Genomic DNA, 24710 nt, shown 5'->3' on the forward strand with positions numbered 1-24710 from the left:
CCATCTTGTACCCCATTATGATGTATGACCACAATGCACCAATACAAATTAAAAAAAAAAAAACAGGCCTGGGAGTGCAGCTCAGAGGTAGAATGCCCTGGGTTCAGTTCCCAGCACTAAATAAACAAAGTGATACAAACACTTACGCACATAACACTTGGTGTGTTTCCATATGGAACCCTGCACCATACATGGTGAGATCGGTAGTGATTCTGTCATGGGACAACACGATAACTTCTTCACTTTTGTGATGAAAGGAATTTCAACATGTGCCAGTCAGAGATAAAGCCAAAGGATAAATAAGGGCCATCTCAAAAAGCATGAGAGCAATGCAGGGAGAGAGGGACAAGAGCTGCCCAGAATGGCCCCAAATGCCCAACACTCCTCAGAGCTCTACTTTTTTTTTTTTTTTTTTTTTTGGAGGTACTTGGGATGGAACCCTTCTACCTCCAGGCTACACTCCCAAATCTATTTTTACTTTTTTTTTTTTTTTTTTTTTGTGTGTGTGTGTGTGTGTGTGTGTGTGTGGTACTGGGGATGGAACCCAGGGGCCCTGTACCTCTGGGCTACACTCTCAGACCTATTTTATATTTTATTTGGAGACAGGGTCTCTTAAGCCAGCTGAGGCTGGCTTCAAACCTGCACGATCCTCCTGTCTCAGCCTCCCAAGCGCGGGGATTACAAGTGTGCGCCACCACACCTGGCAAAGATTTCAGATTTATGCCGGGCATGGTGGCACACACTTGTAATCCCAGCGCTTGGGAGGCGGAGACAGGAGGATCGTGCAGGTTCAAAGCCAGACTCAGCAACTTAGTGAGCCCCTGTTTCTAATAAAATAGAAAATAGGAGGTCTGGGAGTATAGCCCAGAGGTAGAAAACCTCTGGGTTCCATTCCCAGTACCACCAAAAAAAAAAAGATTTCAGATTTTAAAATCATATTTTTATTTCCTTCCCAATACATCTTCTTATACCTAAAATTTTATTTCTTCTATTTTAATTCATCAATTTCTTCATATATCTTAAAACCTATTTGTTTCTCATATAAGGGAGGATAGATAAATCATTCTTTCAGTATAACATCCCTATTATTTAATCTCTTTCTCTTTTTCCTGTCCCTTTTGTGTGTGTGTGTGTGTGTGTGTGTGTGTGTGTGTGTGTGTGGTTTTTAAAATAGTCTAACGATACATTTGATCATTTTCTTTTTCATGCATATTTTTTCTCATTTTTTTGTGGTTGGAGGAGTTTTACTAGTTAAGAAACCTGTGGTGATTTCTTCCATGGCTGTCCTTGCTATTTCCCACTGGCCACTGAAAATTTTGTCTGCATTTGGTTTGTTTTAAGACAGAAGTCTCAACTTAGACCTATTTCAAAATAAAGAATATAGCTGGGGATATAGCTCAGAGGTAGAATGCCCCTGGGTTCAATCCCCAGAAATTCAAAAAATAAAATAAAATAAAATAGGGCTGGGGATGTAGCTCAGAGGTCGAATACCCTGGGTTGAATCCATTAAGGTATTCTCTGTACATAATTAGAGTCAGTCCACTGGCAAGGAAAAAGAAAAGGAAAAAATTCTGATTTTGGTGACATGTGGATGAAGTATGTTTTACATATGCATGTGTGTAAACATTCTGACCAGGGGAGAAATCACCTTTATTTTTTTCATTACATACAGGAGATTAGAAGCGTCTCTGTTTTTACTTTGTTATGTTAATAAATTATAATACAGTCCTATAAGGATTTTTTTTAATCCAATACTGTTTGAGACTATGAAAATTACTGATATTCTTACTTCTGTTCACTCCCTCAAAATGCTAGAAGACCTAAAGTTAAAAAAAAAAAAAAGAAGAAGAAGAAGAAGAAGAAGAATGAAGCTTAGCCAGGCATGGTGGAGCATGTCTGTAATCCCAGTTCCTGGGAGGCTGAGACAGGAGGATCACAGGTTCACCACCAGCCTTAGCAACTTAGTGAGGCCCTCTGCAACTGAGACCCTGTTCTAAAATAAAAATAAAGTAGGGCTGAAGTTGTAGCCCAAAGGTAGAAAGCCCCTAGATAAGAAGGAGAAGGAGAAGAAAAAGAGGGAGGGAGGGAAGAGAAAATTGGAGGTTTTGTGATAGGTTCTGCAGTTAGAGTCACACAACTAAAAACTAATGCTTTCCCTTTAAAAAGTCTGTATTAATCTGCTGTATCTCATGCCTTGCCTTTACCACTTTACTCACAATTTACAAAACAAAAACAGGAAGAATAAATTGTATCCCATGTACTTGTTCATTTCTATTTTGTATACTCTTTGCTTCCAATTTGAGTTTACCCTATTTTCTAGGAATTAATTGTGTAAAACTTCCATACTAGCATAAGCTAAAACTATTTAGAATAGTCCTGATAGGTGGGATCTATCTATCTGCCTTGACAACATGGGAAGTGTTTGTAATGTGAAAATATAAGGATACTGGTGCACATTTGAGTTGAGAGAAATAAATTATTAGAAAGACACTCAAAAAGCCAGGCGTGGTGGCGCACACTTGTAATCCCAGCATTTGAGAGGCTGAGATAGGAGGATTGCGGTTCGTGAACAGCCTCAGCTGCTTAGTGAGGCCCTCTGCAACTTAGTGAGACTCCGTTTCAAAAAATAAAGAATAAAAAATAGGGCAGGGGTGTAGCTCGGAAGTCGAGTGCCCCTGGGTTCCATCCCCAGACCCACATAAATAAATAAATAAATAAATAAATAAATAAATAAATAATACTAAATAATAAATAAATAAAAATAGAAATAGGGCTGGGGGATAGCTCAGAGGTATAGTGCTGCCCCTAGGTTCCACTGGAACCCAGTACCACCAATAAAATAAAGTAATGACAGAATAAAGTACTGTGATACTCCTGTCTCAGCCTTTTAAGTACTGGAATTACAGGCCTGTGCCACCAAGCCTGGTGTCAGGCAAATTTCTTTAAAGAAGACATTATGTACAGAGCAACAAAGAGAAAAGCAATGCAAACTAAATCTTAGAGCACAGGAAGAAAACATGTCAGGCCAAGATTCTATACCCAGAAAATTATCTTTTTTTTTTTTTAATTTTTTATTGGTGCACTGTATTCATACATCATAGTGGGATACAAAGAAAACTTTTGTAGACATACATGCACACATCGCCAGTCAACCCCCACCCGATCACCACCCCATTCCCTCCCCATCCCTCCTTCCCATGCTTGACTTAGTGGTTGACATCTAGTATTATAGCAATTTATCCAAAATTAAAAGTGATAATCTCACATAACAGTTTCATTTGTCTGATACCAAGCTTTTGATAACATAAAGATAACATTTCAATATTTCTTTTTACTTTCTTTCTTACCAGAGAATATTTTTTTCTTTTTTTTTTTTAGGTGAAACTATCATATATTTATATATTTAATTTTCAGAAGAAAATCTATCCTAATATGGAATATGGATTCTAGATACCCAAAACGATCTCGAAAAAGAACAAAGTTCGGAGATGTATATTTTCTGATTTTAAACCATATAAAGCTACAATAATTGAAACAGTGTAGTGATGTTCTAAAGGCAGATATATAAACTATTGGAGCTAAATAAAAGCCTAGAGTTAAATTCTTCCATATATTGTCAAGTTATATTTGACAAGGTTTCCACGAACATTTGGTGGAGGAAATAATAATCTTTTAACTAAATAATGTTGAAAAATTAAAATTACATGAAAACATGTCAATATTTCTTTTTGCTTTCTTTCTTACCAGAGAATATTTTTTTCTATTTTTTGTTTAGGTGAAACTATCATATATTTATATATTTATTTTTCAGGAAAAAAAATCTATCCTAATATGGAATATGGACTCTAGATACCCAAAACAATCTTGAAAAAGAACAAAGCTAGAAGATATATATTTTCTGATTTCAAACCATATAAAACTACAATAATTGAAACAGTGTAGTACTGTTCTAAAGGCAGATATATAAACCATTGGAGTTAAATAAAAGCCTAGAGCTAAATTCTTCCCTATATTGTCAAGTTATTTTTGACAAGGTTTCCACGAACATTTGGTGGTGGAAATAATAATCTTTTAACTAAATATTGTTGAAAAATAATACTTACATGGAAAAGAATAAAATTGGACCCTTACCTAATCCCATATACAAATATTAACTCAAAATAGATAAAAGACCTAAATATAAATCTTAAGACTATAAACTTTTAGAAGAAAATCTGGGTCATAAAACCTCACAACATTGAAATTGGCAGTGATTTCTTGGATATGATTTCAATGGCACAGGCAACAGAAGAGTATACAAACTCCCTAAAAAATAAAAAATATATTGTATATCCAAAGACAATGTAAACAGAGTTAAAAGTTACTAATAGAATGGGATAAAATATTTCCAAATGCTATATCTGAAGGTATATTAATATTCCAACTAGACATTCTAAAAATTAACAACAATAAAGGCAAACAATACAATTTAGAGATAGGTAAAAGACTAACATAAATAATGAATCTCCACAGATAACCAATCTTAGTTGTCTGTTGGATGGAAAATCTTGTTTCTCTGGTTCTGGTGTGTGACCTATTTCTTCTTTGTAGTTAATCTCTTTGAGTATTTTCTCTTGCGCTGGTTTTGAAGACATAAATTCCTTCAGTTTCTGTTTGTCATGGAAGCTTCTTATTTTTCCATCTAATTTGATAGAAAGTATGGCAGGGTAGGAAATTTTTGGCTGGAAGTTGTTTTCTTTCAGAGTTTGGAATATGTTACTCCAAGCCCTTCTGGCTCTTATGACTTGGTTTGGGAAGTCTGGAGTGATTCTAATTGGTTTGCCTCTGAATGTCACTTGGCCTTTTGTTTTTGTTGCCTTTAAGATTCTCTGCTTGGCTTCCACATTGGTCATTTTGACAATGATGTGGCGTGGGGATCCTCTTCTCTGATCCTGTCTAAAGGGAGTACTATAAGTTTCCTGGACCTGTGTATCGACCTCTTGCTCTATGTCTGGAAAATTTTCTGCTATTACTTCCTTGAAGAGATTGTTGATCCCTTTGGTTTCACTTTTTTTTCCCTCCTCTATTCCAATTATTCTTAGGTTAGCTCTCTTAAAATGGGCCCATATTTCTTCAATGTCAGATTCCTGCTGTCGGATATTTTTTTCTAGATTAGAAACTATGCATTCATTTTTGGAATGATCATCTTCTAAAAGCGAGATTATGTTCTCCATGTGGTCTAATCGGTTGTTCATGCTTTGAATTGAGGCCTTTACTTCATTAACTGCATCCTTTATCTCTTTTTGGCTCTCTCTGAATTCTTTTTGAAGCACCTCTATTATTTCTACAGTTATTTTCCTGATTTGATCTTCTAGAAATCTCTGAATTTCTGTTTTATCGGGTTCTGATGTTGTGGGGTTGTGGGCATTCATTGCTCCAGTGTTATTCCTCTTTCCCATGATTTCAGAAGTTTGTGCCTTCTCTGGGTTCTTCCCTTGGGTCACTATGACTTCACTTAAGGTGCTCTGGATCTCGAGTCAGTAGTATCTCAGACCCCACTACTCCTTTACTGGGTTGTATCACAGAGTCTCTGACCCAGGGAGTCGATAGAGGCTGCTTTAGACTGTGGGGGGTGCCAGGTTGCACATTCTCCTATGGTGTGATATCTCTGCCACCCCACTCCCCCACTGGGTCAAGTCCCAGGAAGTACAGTACTGGGATTTCTCCTCTGTGGCCCGCAATTTGACTCACTGTTCTTGAGTACGCAGATGTAGCTGTACTGGACTCGGTGAATTCACTGCTGCTGCCACCGGTGGCAATATGGCGCCACTGCTATGCTCTCGGCCGTGAGACTGGCGTATTTTTTCTTCTCTGGTTTTGAGTTCCACTCTGAGTCCCTGCAGTGTGTGCTGAGCTCAGCCACTGGGAGCTTTAGATGCTCCCTGCGCCGAACGATCCCGCCTGGCTGTTCCGCAGCGGCTCACCTCGGCTTGCTGTAGCCGTCCGGTGAATTCGCTGCTGCCGCGTCCTTGGGCGTGAGGCCGGTGTATCTCCTCTGTGGCTCTGAGCTCTGTTCTCAGTCCGCTTTCTCTCTGGAGCCTGGTGATTTTTTTGTTTCTCTGGTGATGGTGTTTTCTGGCTATGAAAGGCGCTGATTTTGTGGTCGCAAATTATCTTTTAAAAACAAAGACAAAATAATGACTTTCTCAAACATATAAAATCTAAAAGAATTCCTCTGTAGCAGACTATCACAGACCTTTCAGAAAGTCTCAGATCTTGAGCTAGGCATGGTGGCGCACACTTGTAATCCCAGTACCGGGGAGGCTGAGACAGGAGGATCGCAGTTCACGGACAGCCTAGCTACTAAGTGAGGTCCTCCACAACTCAGTGAGACCCTGTTTCAAAATAAAGAATATAGCTGGGCATGGTGGCACACACTTGTAATCCTCTCGCTTGGGAGACGGAGACAGGAGGATTACGCAGGTTCGAAGCCAGCCATGCTGGCTTAAGAGACCCTGTTTCCAAATAAAAATATAAAATAGGTCTGGGAGTGTAGCCCTGAAGTAGAAGGGTTTCCAGGAACCCCAATACCACCATAAACATAAATAAATAAAGAATATAAAATAGGGCTGGGATGTAGCTTGGAGGTAGAATGCCCCTGGATTCAATTCCCAGTACCACACACAAAATAAGTTTCAGATCTAACTTGAACAATTGCCAGCTTGTGGTCTTAGACATACTTTAATCTCTAAAACTTCAGATTTTTAGCCGGGCGTGGTGGCACACGCTTGTAATCCCGCGCTTGGGAGGCGGAGACAGGAGGTTTGTGCAGGTTCGAAGCCAGCCTTTCTGGCTTAAAAGACCCTGTTTCCAAATAAAAATATAAAATAGGTCTGAGAGTGTAGCCCGGAGGTAGAAGGGCTTCCAGGAACCCCAGTACCACCAAAAAACAAACAAACAAACAAACAAAAAACTTCAGATTTTTATCTATAAACTGAGGGTAATACCTGTTTCTTGGGAGTGTGTGTGTGTGTGTGTGTGTGTGTGTGTGTGTGTGTGTGTGTTACTGAGGTTGGAACCCGGGGCCTATACCTCTGGGCTATACTCCAAGACCTATTTGTTTATATATTTTATTTGGAAACAGGGTGTCACTAAGTTGCTGAGAGCCTCACTAAGTAGCTGAGGCTGGCTTTGAACCTGTGCATTCCTCCTGTCTCAGCCTCCCAAACATTGGGATTACTATCATGTGCCACCATACCCGGCCTTGGGATTTTTTTTAAAGATCAAATGAGATGAAAAGACATTTGTTGAGTAAATAAATTACTTGAGCCTTATGCCATTACCTCATTAAAAATGAAAAATACCCAGTGCTACTAATATGGGAATTTTCTTGGAATGTCCTCTCTCCTCTCATTCTTCAAAAATTAAAAATTCAGGTTGTTCCAGAAAAAGTTAATCCAAATAACTAATCAGTCTTAAACTTGATGAAGCACTTTTCCTAACTTAACTTTCCTTTAGTTGCCACCATTAAATGTGCTTAAAAGTGGGAATTAGCAGCTCTTCTTGCTAGAATAGATAGGTCAGCTAATAAAACACTTTGTAAAAGGATTAAGTCTTTCATAACTAAACTCTGTTGGCCTGGGTTTTGGCTGCCTATTATTTTTAGTCTCATTTATTGAGGTGTAATTTATATACTATCTATCTAATTTATATTATAAACCTATTGGATAGAGGCCATAACTGTGTTTATAGCTATAAATTGCCTCACAGTTTTTGGCACTCAGTAAATGTTAAAGAATATTTCTATTCAGCATTCTGGACAGGAAGCATATGGTAATAAATGTCAGTACAGGTTAAAAGTCTCCAAAAAAGTGTATGTTATATTATTTTTTAGAAAAACCAGTACAGATATTTTTGTGAATGAAATTTATTTTTAAAAGGGATTCCCAGGGCTTGAATTTTACCTAACAGTTTTCTCCAGCCTTCATTTATGTTATTTATGAATTAAAATTTTTCTCATCAGAAATAATATAAAATTTTTAAAGTATAAGAAAAGCATAAAAATGGCATTGTAGGTAGCATAAAGAAAAGGTAACTCGTAGTCTAAAGAACAGCATGAGAAAATATTTAGAGGCTTAAGCAACATAAGCCTTTATGTTATGATATATGTTGTATGAAAAGAAAGAAACAGCAGGTATTTCTTTATCATTAAATTTCAGCAAGACTTGAAAGTATATCATTGCTGCAGCTGTTGCAGACCTTATAGTGGTATTAGAACTTAATATTTTTCTCTCCCAAGGATTCTAACACTACTTAAAAATCTTACTATAGTCTCAGTAAGATAATTATTGCCTCAGAATAACAAAAGACATTGACAATTAAAAAACTTGATGTTAAAAATGAATTCTGTGCAAAGGATATTTATACTTAATTAATCTTTGTTGAAGAAATGATTGATCATAATCAGCCATATAAAACCATTGAGAGAACATGGCTCTAAATTTTCTTTCCAGAATTTGCTGACCATGTAATTGATCTGCGGATGATCCTTACTTTGTGAAAGGATTAAGTCTTTCATAACTAAACTCTAATTGTTGGCCTGGGTTTTGGCTGCCTAATATTTTTAGTCTCATTTATTGTTAACATAATTTGAATGAGAAATCATCTGAATTTTCCTTCTTACTTAACCTTTCTAAGTTTTAGGATCCTCATATGTAAAATGTAGACAGGGAATCCAGGCATAACTTAATTTGACCCAGAGTCTTTCATAAGGTATAATGTGGAGTTCTGGTCATCTTGCTGCTCACCTGGGGGAGAATCCACTTCCTAGTTTACCCACAAGTCTTTTTGCAGTCTTTAGATCCTGAATGTCAGTCATGTCTGTAAGGGTGCTACTCACAGCATGACAACTTGTTTTCTCTAGAGTGGGGAGCTCAGAAAGAGCAGCAAGATCTTTTGTCATATATCTGTTAGAAGTAGATCACTAGATCTAGCCCAAACTCCAGGAGAGAAGATGAAAGTTGATGCAGGGTCTGAATACCAGAAACAGGGATTACTGGAAGCCATGCTTGATGATTACGTATAGAATCTGTAGCATCCACAGAGAGGACAAAATACTGAATGTACTCTCTATGGAACTCATTTGTTTAAATTATCCTGAGATCTTACCAGCAGGCTGAATATTATACTTTCACATAAGATATTTTATTTTTTCCTAGCAGCAATACAATGAAATAGGTATTGTTAGCTCCAATTTATTTATTTATCCATTTATTTATCCATTTATTTATTTTGTGGTACTGGGGTTTCTGGAAGCCCTTCTACCTCCGGGCTACACTCCCAGACCTATTTTATATTATTTATATTTGGAAACAGTGTCTCTTAAGCCAGCACGTCTGGCTTCGAACCCGTGCAATCCTCCTGTCTCCACCTCCCAAGCACAGGGATTACAAGCGTGCACCACCACGCCCGGCATTAGCTCCAGTTTTAAAGAAACTGAAATATTGAGTGGTTTGCTCAAGTTCATACAGCAAATAAGCTGTAAACTTGGGACCATAGTGTGATGGCATAAGTCTTTGGATTCTAAGACCTGGACTCTCCATTTAACTGTTATTGCCTCCTGACCAGTTTTACATTGCATTTAAAACCATTCCAAGAGGGAATTATACCTCGAAATACGTGGATTTCTAAAAGAGCTGTATACATAGATATAGGTAGAAATACAAAGAGTTACCATCCTATCTCTTCTATACTACACAAATTAGATTTACAGTATGCTTTTGTGTGTGTGGGGGGGTACTGGGGATTAAACCCAGGGGCATTCTGCCTCCGAGCTACACCCCCAGCCCTATATTTACTCTTTATTTTGAAACAGGATCTAAGCTGCAGAGGGCCTCACTAAGTAGCTGAGGCTGTCTGAGAACCACAATCCTCCTGCTGAGTCTCCCAAATACTCGGATTACAAGCGTGTGCCACCACACCTGACTATCTTTTGCTGGTTCTAAGCTAGACCTCCTCTGTTTTGTTTCAATATGTGAACTTTCAGCCTATACTGAGCAAACAGATAATAGCTCTAAGCTAGGTTCATTGTGTTAATGTGCACAATGGAAGAATTGGGAAGACAAGTTAGGGGCTATGATAGTTGTCATGCCTAGGAATCAAACCCTTCTCATCACCCTAGAGCAAAGAGGGATTTTTCACTTAAAGGCATTTGTTAAATTCTCGAAATATATTTATGATGTGGTTAGTAGTCATAGAGAAAACTGTCGTTCTTCATAGAGATGATTTACATAATCATGATTCACATAAGTATCTATCTAGGAAATTCGAAGTAATCTCCAGTATAAAATAAAACCTTCAACAATTAATAAGTGAATTTGGCAAAGTCCCAGGATACAAAGCCAATATATAGAAATTCTATATAAGACTTACTGGAATTGAAGTGAATATGAGCAAGTTGTGGTTTTAGTTTAATATTAATTACAGTAGATCTACCTTTAAAAGTAGAACCTAAGTATTATCAGACAAAATACAAGAATCATTTTCTCAATTGATTTAAAGGAAATAGTCGTCTTTCGTGCACACCAGCATGCTCTCGTTTCTCTTTTCCTGTATAATCTGAAGGTTGTGCTTTTTTTTTTTTTTTTTGGTGGTACTGGGGTTCCTGATCTCTTTAACTCTTAATATAAGCATTCCATAGTTTTCACAAACCATGAATTTCAGGCCTTTTTTAATCTCAATTAAAAAATCATACTTGATGGTTGTTTCAACTCCCTTTTAGTCTGGCTGGTGAAGAAGTAAGACTACTGTAAAACTTAAGTGGTGCGGTATAGATGAGAGTCTAAAACTTTAATTATATGTCATTTTACTCACAACACTCAATTCTAGGAGGGAAAAATGCCTCTGTTGTTGTAAAAGACATATTATGTGAGTTTCATTCATTGTAAACCAAAAATGATACTGTATTCTAGCAGAGACAACAATGGGAACTGATTCCGCAAATGTGACCTGTCTGAGGAACTGAATAATAACGAAGTTATCAAAATGGAAAGAAGTGTTAATGTAAAATCCAGCCTTTGCAGAAATACTCTTTCCTGCTTGTTTGCTTTTGCTTTTGTTGCTTGCCATGCATGAATGAAAGTGCTATATTCTCCGGGGAGCAGGAGAACCTCTGTGTTGCTTGTTTATTTCTTTAATCCCTCCTCCTTTGTGATTTCTGATGTCAGATCTAAAATAGAAAGCCTGTAAATATAATGATTATCACATGGATAATCACCTGCATTAGGAGCCGCCCTGCTTCTCTCTTCTAACCCTAGCTGTTCTCCACATGTCACATCCACTCTGCAGTTGGATTTTAACCTGACTGCTTCATTAGATTTGTGAAACTCAGTATGAGGCGCCCTGGGGCAGCACAGATGGGGACTTGCTTGTTTTCTTTTCTCACTTTTCCTGCGATGGCACACGAAAAAGTCCTTTTCAATTTAGAGTGATCAGTTCACTTGGAATTACCCTTGATACTTGGAACTTGCCTTACTTTTCTGCCCACCATTTATATCCATTCTTTCTTTCCTACTTTCTGTTCCTTTATGCCATGAATCGGAAAACTAAAATTCTGCTTCAAATCTTTACTGGGTCATACTGTTCCCCTGTGTTGTTTTGTTTGTTTTGCTGAAAGGGAAAAATAAATGTTGTTTCATCATTCTATCTACAAACACCTTCAAATAAGACGTTAAGCTGTGGGAAAGTCTGCAGTGATGTGAGCCAGCTGCCTTCTCTACTGGAGTAACTAGGGGCACCCGCCAGAGATCAAAGAAAGGTGGGAGGAAGTCAGAAGATAAGATCATCTTAGACCACAGAACAAGTGCTTAGCTTTTCTAGTGATAGGACACAGCTCAACAAACCTGTGCAAAGGGCACTTGGAAAATTGAGTTTGCTTTTCTTAAGTATGTTCTTTCTCAGCTAGATATAGGTTTGGTGCTTAGAATTATTTACAGTTGTGAAAATGTCCTATGGCCCTGGGTTCCTTAAAAAATAATAATTTGACATTTATATATGTATATTCTTGCATTTATTTCTTCTGTACCATGTCAGATTGCAGTTAATTCCTAATTACAATTATATGAGCAAACCTGGACATTAAAAAACAATTTAACTGCTATATGTGATTTAAGTCTTTAAGTTCAGTTTTAATTCTATACATTCTTTATTTTAACTTTTTTCATGGTCCTCTGGGGTTCTTTTATGGCTCTGATGAAGTTCTAGCCAAGCTTTTTCATTGTCTTTTTCATATAGGAATTAGTTCGGTTAATTATGATAGCTTAGAAAACATGACATTGATATCTTATTCTCTTCCTTGATATCCCAGCCAGCAAATATTATTGACTGTGATGTACAGAGTTCTGTTGTAAGTAAATTTTCAAGAAGCTAACCTTACTTAAGCCAGTTGTCAATTCAGAATATTTCTGGGGAAAGCATCTACATCAACTGAGGCTAGCTTGGTCAGCCTTACTCTTTTTTAGTAATTATTCTAAGGAATAGTGTTTTAGCTTATCACTTTATGCTGACTTCAGTGTTCAGCTGTAATCACACATTTTAACCTTTCTAAACCCTGAAAATGGTTCTCTAAATCTTTGTGTTATTAACATATTAGACCATAGTACAAACATACATTTTTTTCTTAGTGTTTTCCTCAACATGTAGGTAGTCCCCAAATTTGTGCTGGAGACACTGACTGTACTTTCTGCCTTACATGGTTTGATGCAGCAGTCGTTTTAGTTGACTTGGATCTGCTCACTACTCAGGCTCAAATCCCATCCTTCTATTAATATCTCTTGGCAAAGACAGTTTTGGAGGAATGTAAGTTAAGATGTAGAGGCTCTTGACAGTTGTCTGCATTTTTTTTCTTTTGAGAGTATAGTTAAAAAGTAATATTGCCTTCATTTTCTACCAGTCCTAAACTTAAAATATATGCACAAGGCAGCATAAAGGAGAAAAGATTTGGTTACACAGATGTGTTTTTGTCACTTGATAACCTGTTATAAAGGCATTAGAATATATAATAATTGCAGTGTTCATCAGATTATGTTCTTAGATTATTTAAAATCCAAAAGAACTTTATGGGTTTTTTATTTTGTTTTTGTTTTTTTGTGGTACTGAGGATTGAGCCCAGGGACGTTTTACCTCCAAACTACATTCCCAAACCTATTTTATTTTTTTATGTTGAAACAGAATTTTATGTATTGAAAATGTTTGACCAGCTGGGAGTGGTGACACACGCTTGTAATCCCAGCACTCGGGAGGCTGAGACCGGAGGATTGCGGTTTGCAGACAGCCTCAGCTACTTAATGGGGCCCTCTGCAGCTCAGTGAGACACGGTTTCAAAATAAAGAATAAAAAATAGGGCAGGAGGTGTAGCTCGGAGGTCGAATGCCCCCTGGATTCCACCCCCAGACCCGCAAAAAAAAAAAAAAAAAAAAAAAAAAAAAAAAAAAAAAGTTTTACCACTTTTTAAATATTCAACTTTTGGTTACTCTGTCATTTTAAATAAAGGGGAAATTGTTGGGGGATTTGGACTGTTTATTAGATAAAATTTCAAATACAGAAAATAGTAGAGATTCTGGACCATCATATACATCTAGATTTCACAGTTCTTAATATTTTGCCAATTTTGCTTTGCTCCCTTTTTTTTTTTTTTTTTTTTTGCGGGTCTGATGATGGAACCCAGGGGCATTCGACCTCCGAACTACACCCGCTGCCCTGTTTTTTATTCTTTATTTTGAAACAGGGTCTCATTAAGTTGCAGAGGGCCTCACTAAGTAGCTGAAGCTGTCTGTGAACCGTGATCCTCCGATCTCAGCCTCCCGAATGCTGGGATTACAAGCCTGCGCCACCACGCCCAGTGCTTTGTTCCATTTTTTTACAAAGTATTCTAAAGTAAATTATATGTTTCATCACACTTTATTCCTAAATACTTCAAGTTATATCTCTAAAAATTAAGGACTTTTTTATCAAACTGATGATTCCTAACATTACCTAATTCTCATTTTTTATATTCAAATTTCTCCAGTTGTCCCAAAAATGTCTTTTATAACTGATTTGGCTAAAACAGGATCTAAGTAAAATTTGTATAGTTCTCTTGGTGAATTTGTTCTCTCCACTTATCATTGACAAGAACTTGTTAGAGGGACTAAATTAGTTATGTTATAGATGTCCTACCTTATAGATTTGTCCATTTGCTTTCTTAGTGTATCTTTTAACTTGTTCTCCTATCCTCTGTATTATTTAGCCATTGCAAGTTATTGGACTAAAGTTTTTATTAATTTGTATTAAAATTTTTGGTCAAATACTTTATAGGTAGGCTGAGTATGGTTGGAGCACACTTGTAATCCCAGTACTTGGGAGGCTGAAACAGGGGGATCACAGGTTCAAAACCAGTCTCGGCAATTTAGGGAGGCCCTCCACAACTTAGTGAGATGCTGTTCCAAAATAAAGAATAAAATAGGGCTGGGGATATATCTCAGAGATAGAATGCCCCTGGGTTCAATCCCTAGTGTAAAAAAAAAAAAAACTTTACAGGTAATGCTGTGAACTTCGTACTGCATAATAACAAATGGCACAATATTAGTGGTCCCACTGTGAGCAGTGCTATCTATATGGTAGATCCATCCAAAGGTTAAAGTGACAACAGTTTGATGTCTACATTACAAAGTTATGCTTTGCCCCCTCTAACCACAGACTATCATCTGTGATACTTTGATTCAATGGAAACACCCAGTTCCCCGTAATCCAATAAATTTAACATCCATTAATGATCCTTAGTATATAAATTTCATCATGAAAATTACAAATGATTACTTTTCTGAATCTATACATTTATTAGTAGGCACGCTTCTCTACAGAAGAGCTTTTTGAGAGATATTGTTGTAATTAAGATTATAGCCACCAGCATGTTCCTTGTGCTGAGGTTGGAACACCCCAGCTCACTGAGGCTGCTACAGTAAAAACATGCACTACATCTTCTTTATTCTACCTTGTGAAGTGTGTTGACATTATGCTACCTTTTTTTTATGCCAAGAGAAAACAGAAATCTTTTTTGGTGTAAGAATAAAGATTGAACTATGTGGGTATATTGAGATAATTGTGTAAAAAGACGACTGAATGAGTTTCAAAATGGATTATTTCTTCATTACCTAGCACTTTATAATTAACTGTTCTTTTTTTTCTTCTTCTTCTTCTTCAGGAAGCTGCCACTTTTGCTAGAGAGCAAGGCTTTGAGGTGAGTTAACCCACAATTGCACACTAAACAGATCCTAAAGGTTTTTTCTAGCTGATAATGAAGTTCTTTTGGACAGTGATTGATGTGCTATTATACTCTCAGAGCCTCGCTGCAGTTGCCATGGAAACTTGGCAGTCGTCATGGTTTCTTTGTTCTGCCAGCACAGTGTTATGACGCACTCTGCTAGGTCTGCACCCAACATCGCCTACAGATGTTATTTATTGAATTTTGAAAAGCCTCTTGGGAAGCCAAGAGGTTGGGCACGGTTTCAAGCTGCCTCTGCAGATATGGGGCCTGTCAGTTTGTTCAGTTAAAAAGCTACCTCATTAGCTGCATTACATTTCATAAAGATTCACTACTAAGGCAGTAGTGGAGCAAGACTAAACAGTGAAATATGATGTCGCTTAAATAATTTCAACCCTATCACATGTAGATTATCATTATGCTAATTAATTTCCAAAAGGTTGTGCTTACTGATTAACTTAAATCCTGTTCACATGGACTTGTTTTAATCTTTTTCTTCTCTCTCTTTCTTAGATAACATAAAATACACATTAATTTTCTGAAACAAAATATTGATAATTGTCTTTAATTTCCAAGTCTTAATTCTGTTTTCGTTTTCAAAGTATTATCTTGTTGAGATTCAAAACTCCATGCGATTGTTGATGGCCAAATTAAGACAATAGTCAAAATGAAGGGTTTTTTTTTTTCAGTACTGGGTATTGAACCCAGATGCATTCTACCTCAGAGCTGCACCCGCAGCCCAATTTTTTATTCATTTTGAAACAGTGTCTCACTAAATTGGGGAGGGCCTCACTAAGTAGCTGGGGCTGGCCTCGAACCCAATATCCTCCAATCTCATCTTTCCAAGTACTGGGATTACAAGTGTGTGCCACCACACCAGGCCAGGACCAAGTTTTTATCTGTTTAATATCCATCATCTAATTTATTGTTAGAAAACACTGGCTTTCATATGAACTTAGGTTAATTGAGAGAATTAACTTAGTGTCTTTTATGTCTTTGATATTTATTTATTCTTTCATTCATTCATTCATTCATTGGTACTGGGGATTGAATCCAGGAGTATTCTACCTCTGAACTACATCCCCAGCCCTACGTTTTATTCTTTATTTGAAACAGGATCTCACTAAATTTTAGAGGGCCTCACTAAGTAGCTGAGGCTGGCCATGAACTTGTGATCCTCCTGTCTCAGCCTCCCAAATACTGGATTACAAGCGTGCACCACCATGCCTGGGTGACTTTGATATTTATTGAGCCATAACTATGCAGAATGTCTTGTACAACAACTTATATGAAAGCACTTTAAAAAATTTAATTAGGATTATAGGAACTCTCTCCTTATTTGTATGTTCAGTATTGTGTACTATCTAGAGGACCCATAAGCATTGATTTTATAGTACTAATAAACTAGCCTTGCACTCTTTACAGAAAGGTATATGAATTTGTGATGGAATGATTATTTAAATGTACCAAAGTCAAATTCATTACCAGTAACAAAATAATGTACATATATGTTATATATGGACTTAGTAAACCAGAAATAGAGCTTCCTCTTCGTAGAGTTATGTAGTATAAGTTTTCTCTCATCCTATAAAAAATCTATTACAGGGTAGGGCAGCCTTAAAACACTCAATTAATAGCCGGGCGTGGTGGCGCATGCTTGTAATCCCCGCGCTTAGGAGGCTGATTCAGGAGGAGCACACGGGTTCGAAGCCAGCCCCATCTACTTAGTGAGGCTCTCAGCAACTTAGTGAGACCCTGTTTCTAAATAAAATATAAAATAGATCTGGGAGTATAGCCCGGAGGTAGAAAGCCTCTGGGTTCCACCTCCAGTACCCCCCCCCAAAAAATACTCAATTAATGAGAACTATAATTTCTTGCTTTTTTATTTTATATATTCTAGTGAATATAGAGTTGAGTTGTGTAGAAAAAGTATTTTCAAGGGTTTTGCTGCTTATTTTAATTTTTGTTTGATTTTGGAAAGGCACTTACTGGGGATTGAACCCTCAGGCATATTCTACCTCTGAACTACAAGGTAATGCTAAATCACTGAGGACTCTAAATTACTAAAACCATGCCCAGCATGGTTTTCTTCTGATTTAAGTTTCACTTTGTAATTACCCAAACTGAAAATTGAAATGTAGGACAAAATTGGGGGAGTATTCAATTTTAAAAACAAATGAGGCCGGGTGTGGTGGCGCACACTTGTAATCCCAGTACTTGGGAGGCTAAAACAGGAGAATCACAGGTTCGAGGCCAGTCTCAGCTACTTAGTGAGGTCTTCCACAATTTAATGAGACCTGTTTCAAAATAAAGAATGAAAAATGGAGCAAATGCCCCTGGGTTCAATCCCCAGTAACACACACACACACACACACATACACACACACACACACACACACACACACACACACACAGCAAAACAAATTACTAAATGAGGCATGGTGGCATATGCCTATCATCTTTGTACTTGGGAGGCTGAGAGAGGAGGATCTTGGTTCACGACCAGCCTCAGCAATTTAGTGAGGTCCTCAGTAACTTAGCAAGACCCTGTTTCAAACTAAAATAGGGCTTGGGGTGTAGCTTAGAGGTAGACTACACCTACCCCCTACCACATACACACCAAAAAAAGAACCAGGCATGGTGGCACACACCTATAGTTCCATACTTGGGAGACTGAGACAGGAAGATTACAGGTTCAAGGATTGCCTCAACAAGTAGTGAGACTCTCATCAATCTAGCAAGACTGTTTCCAAATAAAATTGGGCTGGAGATGTAGCTCGAAGGTAGAATGCCTCTGGGCTCAACCTCCAATACCACAAAAATTAAATAAATATAAGTAAATAAAACCAAATTTTTTATCATGAGCATATGAACCACTGAACTACATCACAGTGAGCCCTAAATTAAGTTTTAATGTTAAAATTTTATATTCTTTGTTGACAAAAAAATTCTTTGTTGACAAAAAAAATTCTTTGTTGATCAAGCTCATAGCAGATAAATTTATATAACTGGGAGGCTGAGATTGGAGGATCGTGGTTCATGGACAGCCTCAGCTACTTAGTGAGACCCTCTGCAACTCAGTGAGACCCTGTTTCAAAATAAAGAATAAAAAATTGGGCAAGGGCTGTAGCTTGGAGGTCAAATGCCTCTTGGTTCCATCCCCAGACCTGCAAAAAAAAAAAAGAAGAAGAAGATAAATTTATATAACCCATAAATTACCATGCTACCATAAAAATATAGTTTGGTTTTATAAAAATAACCAATTTCGCAGATAATTAGAAATATATAACATGATGCATAACAAACAACCTTAGTTCTATAGTACCTACAAAAAATTGGGAGCTAGTACTGGGAATTTAACCTAGGGCCATTCTGCCTCTGAACTACACCCTCAGCGCTTTTTGTATTTTTTCTGTTATTTGGGTTTGAACCCAGGGGCATTCTACCTTCAAGGTACACCTCAGCCGTATTTTTTATTCTTTATTTTGAAGCAGGATTTCACTAAGTGGCAGATGGCCTCACTAAATAACTGAGGCTGGCTGCAAACCCGGATCCTCCTCTGTGTCAGCCTCCTAAGTACCGAGGTTACATCTCGCCATCACACTAGGCCCCTCAGCCCTTTTTGATTTTTATTTTGAGGCAGGGTCTCACTAAGTTACTGCATCCTGGCCTTGAGCCTGCGATCTTTCTGTTTCTGCCTACCAAATACTGGGATTACTTGCCACTGTACCCAACATTCATAATAATTTTTTGGGTGGAGCCTACTGAGGATTGAGCCTAAGGGCATTCTACCTCTCATCTACACTCCCAGCTCTATTTTACATTTTATTTTGAATCAGGGTCTCACTAAGTTACTGAGGCTGGCCTTGAACCTTCAGTCCTCCTGTCTCAACCTCTTAAGTATGGATATTACAGGTATATACTACTGTGCGTGTCCTACATAATCATTTTTTTAGTTTCATGAACCTGATTAATTTATACTTTCATCTATGAGCTCCTTGCTCTGAACGTGCATGGTTTCCATTCAGTCTTAGCAACAAACTAGTTTTTCTATTTTCCACCAGTCAACACTGTTATATTAACCTTTCCATTAGTTCTTCTTTACTGGTTTTAGAATTGTTTCTTTTTACTACTTATCTCCCATAATTGAATACAGCATTTAAGCAAAGTAATGATGATTATAATCACATATCTTATTACTTCCTCACATAGCAAAGCTGCTGTCAGTGCTGTCAACAGTGATATGTTAGATTGTATAACACACATGGGGTCTTCATGTGTCCCTTTATGGGTTCCCGAAAACATTACAAGCATCACAGAATATATACGAGCCATGTTTACAATAGCCTCAAGTGAGCATTGTTAATATAGTCATGTATAGAATGATATCTAGAGAACCTCAGTAATTTTATAGTGTCATTAAAGTTTCCTTAACTCATTAGACAGAAATATGAAAGCATACGTTTAGATCTTTGTATTCTAGCTGGGCATGATACCACACACCTGTAATCTCAGTACTTGGGAGGCTGAGACAGGAGGATCACTGGTTGGAGGACAGCCTCAGCAAGTAGTGAGATTCTCAGCAGCCTAGTGAGACCCTGTTTCCAAAGAAGAAATAAAATTGGGCTAAGAGATGTAGCCTGAAGGTAGAATGTTTCTGGGTTCAATCTCCAGTACCACAAAAAAAGAACTTAATATTCTTAATAAAACCAGATTAAATCACTATCTATGGAAGTATGTTAATGTTCTCAAGGCTAGTGTGACAAACTAGGCAAAAATCTGCATTTAACTGCCCCAACTTTAACGTTACCTCTAAATTTGGAGCAAGGATAAGAAAAGAGAAATGAAAGATTAAAAGAAAAGGAAGGTGAGCACTCTTATTCATACCCGCACTGCCGTCCTACCCTCCATCCCAATCAGTTCCCGAAGCCGCCGAGTGCTGCCACTAGTGCTGTCTGCTGACGGACCAATCCACATGTCTCTAAAAATAACCAGTGTTCATTCGTCAGGAAATAGCTTCAGTGGCATTGTTTATGGTATTCGTGTGAGCTTCTCTGCAAATTTTAGGTAATCATTATTTTTTTAATCTTTAATCTTTAGAACAAATCAGGCAATTTTCAGTGAGAAGCAGCAGCTTAAGAGGCACCGGAGAATGAGATAAAAACTGGAGCTGGGCTGAGCACAAAGCAGAAGAGAGAGGGTTTTTTTTTTTTTTTTTTCATAGGTGATGGAAAATTGCATAGTGCCTGATTTAAATGACAGACCTGCTAAGAATTTAAAATGACAATTCTTGGGGTAAAAAGTTTCATAAGGCTTTTTATTATTCTGGAAAATAAGTTCAGACTGTACATTTTAAAATCTACCTTATTCTGAGCTGAACTGATTAAAGGTCCATATTTTTAGAACCTAAATAAAAATAACGTACTTAAAAGCATGTTTTATTATGAAGCTTTTAAGAATTATTAAGATTGATTTAAATTAAATAATGTGGGAAAATATCTCTAAAGCCTAAATATAGATAAATATACATATTCTCTGCATTTTCATTGTCTCTGTAGCAGAGGCTATGCTAAATGGTGAAAAGAATCCATGCCTCTCTACTGGTTTGTTTGTTCTGCATTTCTTCAAGAAAGAAATTTAACTTTTCTTGCTTTCGATCTCTAAAATTTAATACTTTTCCATAGAGGAAACCCAGCCATCTTTTCCCCTTTTCCTAATTCCCCTACAGCCTATGACTCTACTCATAGGATCCCAAGACTTAGTCTTTCTCCAACCAAAAAGTATTCTATCATCATATTCCACTGAGAGAGCAAACTACAGAATTGTGCTATCCAGTACTTCATCCACTAGCCGCATTGGTATTTAAATTAAAATTAATTGCCGGGCATGGTGGGCACGCTTGTAATCCCAGCATTTGGGAGGCTGAGACCGGAGGATCGCGGTTCGCGGACAGCCTCAGCTACTTAGTGAGGCCCTCTGCAACTCAGTGAGACCCGGTTTCAAAATAAAGAATAAAAAATTGGGCAGGGGGTGTAGCTCAGAGCTCTAATGCCTCTGGGTTACATCCCCAGACCCGCAAAAAAAAAAAGAAATTAATTAATTAAAATTAATTAACATTAAATAACATTTAAAATGAGTTGGTGTGTGTCTATAGTCCCAGGTACTCACAAAGCTAAAGTAGGAAGATCATTTGACCCCCTGAGTTTGAGACCAGACTGGGGAACATACGAGAACTCTTATCTCAGGGGGAGGCAAAGTTTTTTTTAATATGGTGCCAAACTTGACCTCAGCAGATTTTATATCCTCTGTAGCTAATGATTTTTTTTATTGTACAGTGTGGTTATAGAACATATATATCATCTCAAAAAGATCTATTAATTAACATTGAATAGAAAGTCTAGAGAGTGAGATGGGCATGATGGCGCACGCTTGTAATCTCAGCACTTAGGAGGCTGAGACAGGAGGATCGCACAGGTTCGAAGCCAGCCTCAGCTACTTAGTGAGGCTTTCAGCAACCTAGTGAGACCCTGTTTCCAAATAAAGTATAAAATAGGGCTAGGGGTGTAGCCTGAAGGTAGAAAGCCCCTGGGTTCCACCCCTCAGTACCACAAAAAGGAAGGAAGGAAGGAAGGAAGGAAGGAAGGAAGGAAGGAAGGAAGGAAGGAAGTCTACAGAGTGGTGTTGATTCTCAGAGAATTCTTCGGTGATTCTCAGGTTCCTGTGTTCTTTCTAAGCTTATGTGAAGGACCGCTCACAGTTTCAGATGGCTAAGAGAATGTGCTACTGCTTTCATAGGTGCCTAGATCCCAAAGAGGACAGTTTTAAAAGAAACTAAGAGGAAGAGAGATACGATGGTCTCCTAATTCTCTTCATTTGATTATTTATTACAGATATTTACTGAGCATGTACTGTGTACTTGACACACTCTGAGGGGCCCTGAGACATGACAGAAATGACCAGTGTGTCATGAAGTATGTTGGAAGGGTGCCTGTTCTAGATGTGATCACCGTGAAAGGACTCCCTGAGAAACTGGAATATTTAGTAGTGATTGTAAAAGGAAGTCAGACACTCAGACAAGGAAACACATTTTAAACAGAGGAAACAAGAACACAGAGGCCCCCAAACAACAAAGAGCATGAAGTCCAAGGGCCAGCAGAAGGCCAGTGTCCTGGATTGGTGGAGGAGTGAGAGGAAGGGAGCAGGAGAATGGACTGGTCTGACACATCACAGGACACCACTACTAGAGGAGTTTCTGTATGGAAAACAAAACAGAAAATGGTCTCATCAAGTGAGGCGATGTGTGGGAGCGGGAATTCTACAGCAGTAGGTACATTGTGACAGGGTTGCTTAATGTTCTAGCATCAGCTTGCTAAAATGGAATGAAGGGGGGAAATGGAAAGAAGAGAATATATTATTTAATTTGGAAGACAATGCTAAGTTGAAGGTATGTGATCACCAGTGACAGTACAAGGACAAGTTTACACTTAAAAAATGCCTCACAGTTTATAAAATCTTCTCCAACATACCATTAACACATTTAATACTCACATAAGCCTTAAGACATAGATAGGGCATGTATTGCACTATCAGGTCAACAGATTAAAAAATTAGGCCGCATGACTTGTTCAAGGTCACATAGCTAACACACTAGAGCTCAGCTGAGTGTGGTGCTCTCTATTACAAAACTCTCTGCTTTCTCTCTCATGTACTAACACATTGGGAGAGGAAACTAGATTTTAAAATGACCTTGAAAAATTAGAGTTATATTGAAACTTAAAAATTCTAATTCATTGGTGTAAGAATATGCCAGAATAATGAAGGAAAAACTTTCAAACTTAAATGCAGGATCAGGAATGGCTCATGAAGGTAGAAGAACAATGCTTTTAACATTCCAAAGTTTTGTATTAAAAAGGAAAAAAAAAAAAAGCATGGTGTTGTGGTAAACACCTATAGCCCTAGTACTCAGGAGGCTGAGCCTGGAGAACCTCAGATTCAAGGACAACCTTGGCAACTTAGTGAGGGCTTATTTCAAAATAAAAAGAGCTAGGGGTATACCTCAGAGGTAGGACGTCCCTGGATTCAATCCCCAGTACCACATACATGCTTACATTAAAAAGAAAAGAGCCAGAGTATGTAGAAACAATAAGATCTGTAGACAGCAAGGGACAGAGGTTAAGGGCCCTGTGGCTCCTGGAATCAGTCTTTGGGGTGCTGGTCTTGGTTCCACTGTGTGTATTTTTGGCCTTAGGCCAATTTTTTAACCTCTGACTCAGTTTTTTCATCTATAAAATGGAATATAGTACTAGTATCCACTGCCTAGGCTAGTGAAGATTAATGAGTACTTTGGACTGTATACATGGCTCTTAGTTTCTTCATTTATAAAATAGGGATAATTCTAATACCTTCTGTCTAGAGATGTTAAGATGTAATGACCACTTTAGAGCTGTAGGATGGCTCAGCTCGATTATATGAGCTTTCTTTCCCCCTTTTTATCTTTCTACTCTCTTATTAGATACTATAATTGAATTCCCAACACTCAAAACTCTGAAGGCCATTTCCTGAGATTTGGGCAACTTAAAGAATTGACAGTTTTAGGAAGTATTTAAGTGAGTCATTAAGAGGGGTGAAATTAATATTTATTAAGTTCTTAGCATGGACCAAATACTACATTGAGCTCTTTCACTGACCTTATCCTCTTTCATCCTCACAACTATTTTAATTTTTATTGTAAAATAACTTTAGTCTTAGAAAAATTGCAAAAAAAAAAAAAAAAAAAACCAGAATTCTCACATACCTTTCACCTAGTCTCATTGAATGTTAACATATTAAATAACCAAGGTAAATGAAAATTAGCCTTGGTAAAATGCCAAAAACCGAACTACAGGCTATTCTGATTTCACTAAGTTTTCTTCTCTCCTTTTTCTTTTTTTTTTCTTTTTTTCTTTTTACTTTTTTTCTTTCTTCTTTTTTTTTTTTTTTTTTTTTTTTTTTTTTTTTTGCAACACTAGGGATGGAACCCAGAGGCATTCAACCTCTGAGCTACACCCCCTGCCTAATTTTTTATTCTTTATTTTGAAATAAGGTCTGACTGAGTTGCGGCGGGCCTCACTGAGTAGCTGAGGCTGTCCACAAACCGCGATCCTCTGGTCTCAGCCTCCCGAATGCTGGATTGCGAGCGTGCGCCACCACGCCCGGCTGCTTTTCTCCTTTTTCTATTACACTGTCGAATCCAGGGTCTCGTGTTGCATCTCCAAAGTCTGATAGATTCTCACTCTTTCCTTGTTGTTCATGACCTTGATGCTTTTGAACATTTTATATGATGCTTCTTGGTTTGAGTTTGCTTAATGCTTTCTTATTTTGCTGAATGTTTTATTTTTGTTCTGAAATGAGGTCTTACATCAGGTGTGGTGCCACATGCCTGTAATCCCTGTAC

At 37.7% G+C, this 24710-nt stretch overlaps 1 protein-coding gene across 3 annotated transcripts in view; it reads left to right on the top strand.

Moving 5' to 3' along the window:
• The window catches only part of ADK (adenosine kinase), a gene marked incomplete at both ends in the record, with an annotated part of 558240 nt that overhangs the window by 409064 nt on the left and 124466 nt on the right, over nucleotides 1-24710 (top strand). For all 3 annotated transcript variants that reach the window (XM_080694398.1, XM_080694396.1, XM_080694397.1), the window contains one exon: nucleotides 15218-15253. In XM_080694398.1, coding sequence (XP_080550524.1) covers nucleotides 15218-15253 — 36 coding nt within the window. The remainder of the gene's footprint in view (nucleotides 1-15217; nucleotides 15254-24710) is intronic.

Source organism: Muscardinus avellanarius, assembly GCF_963383645.1.
Source record: "Muscardinus avellanarius genome assembly, chromosome: 4".
NCBI classification, from domain to species: Eukaryota; Metazoa; Chordata; class Mammalia; order Rodentia; family Gliridae; genus Muscardinus; species Muscardinus avellanarius.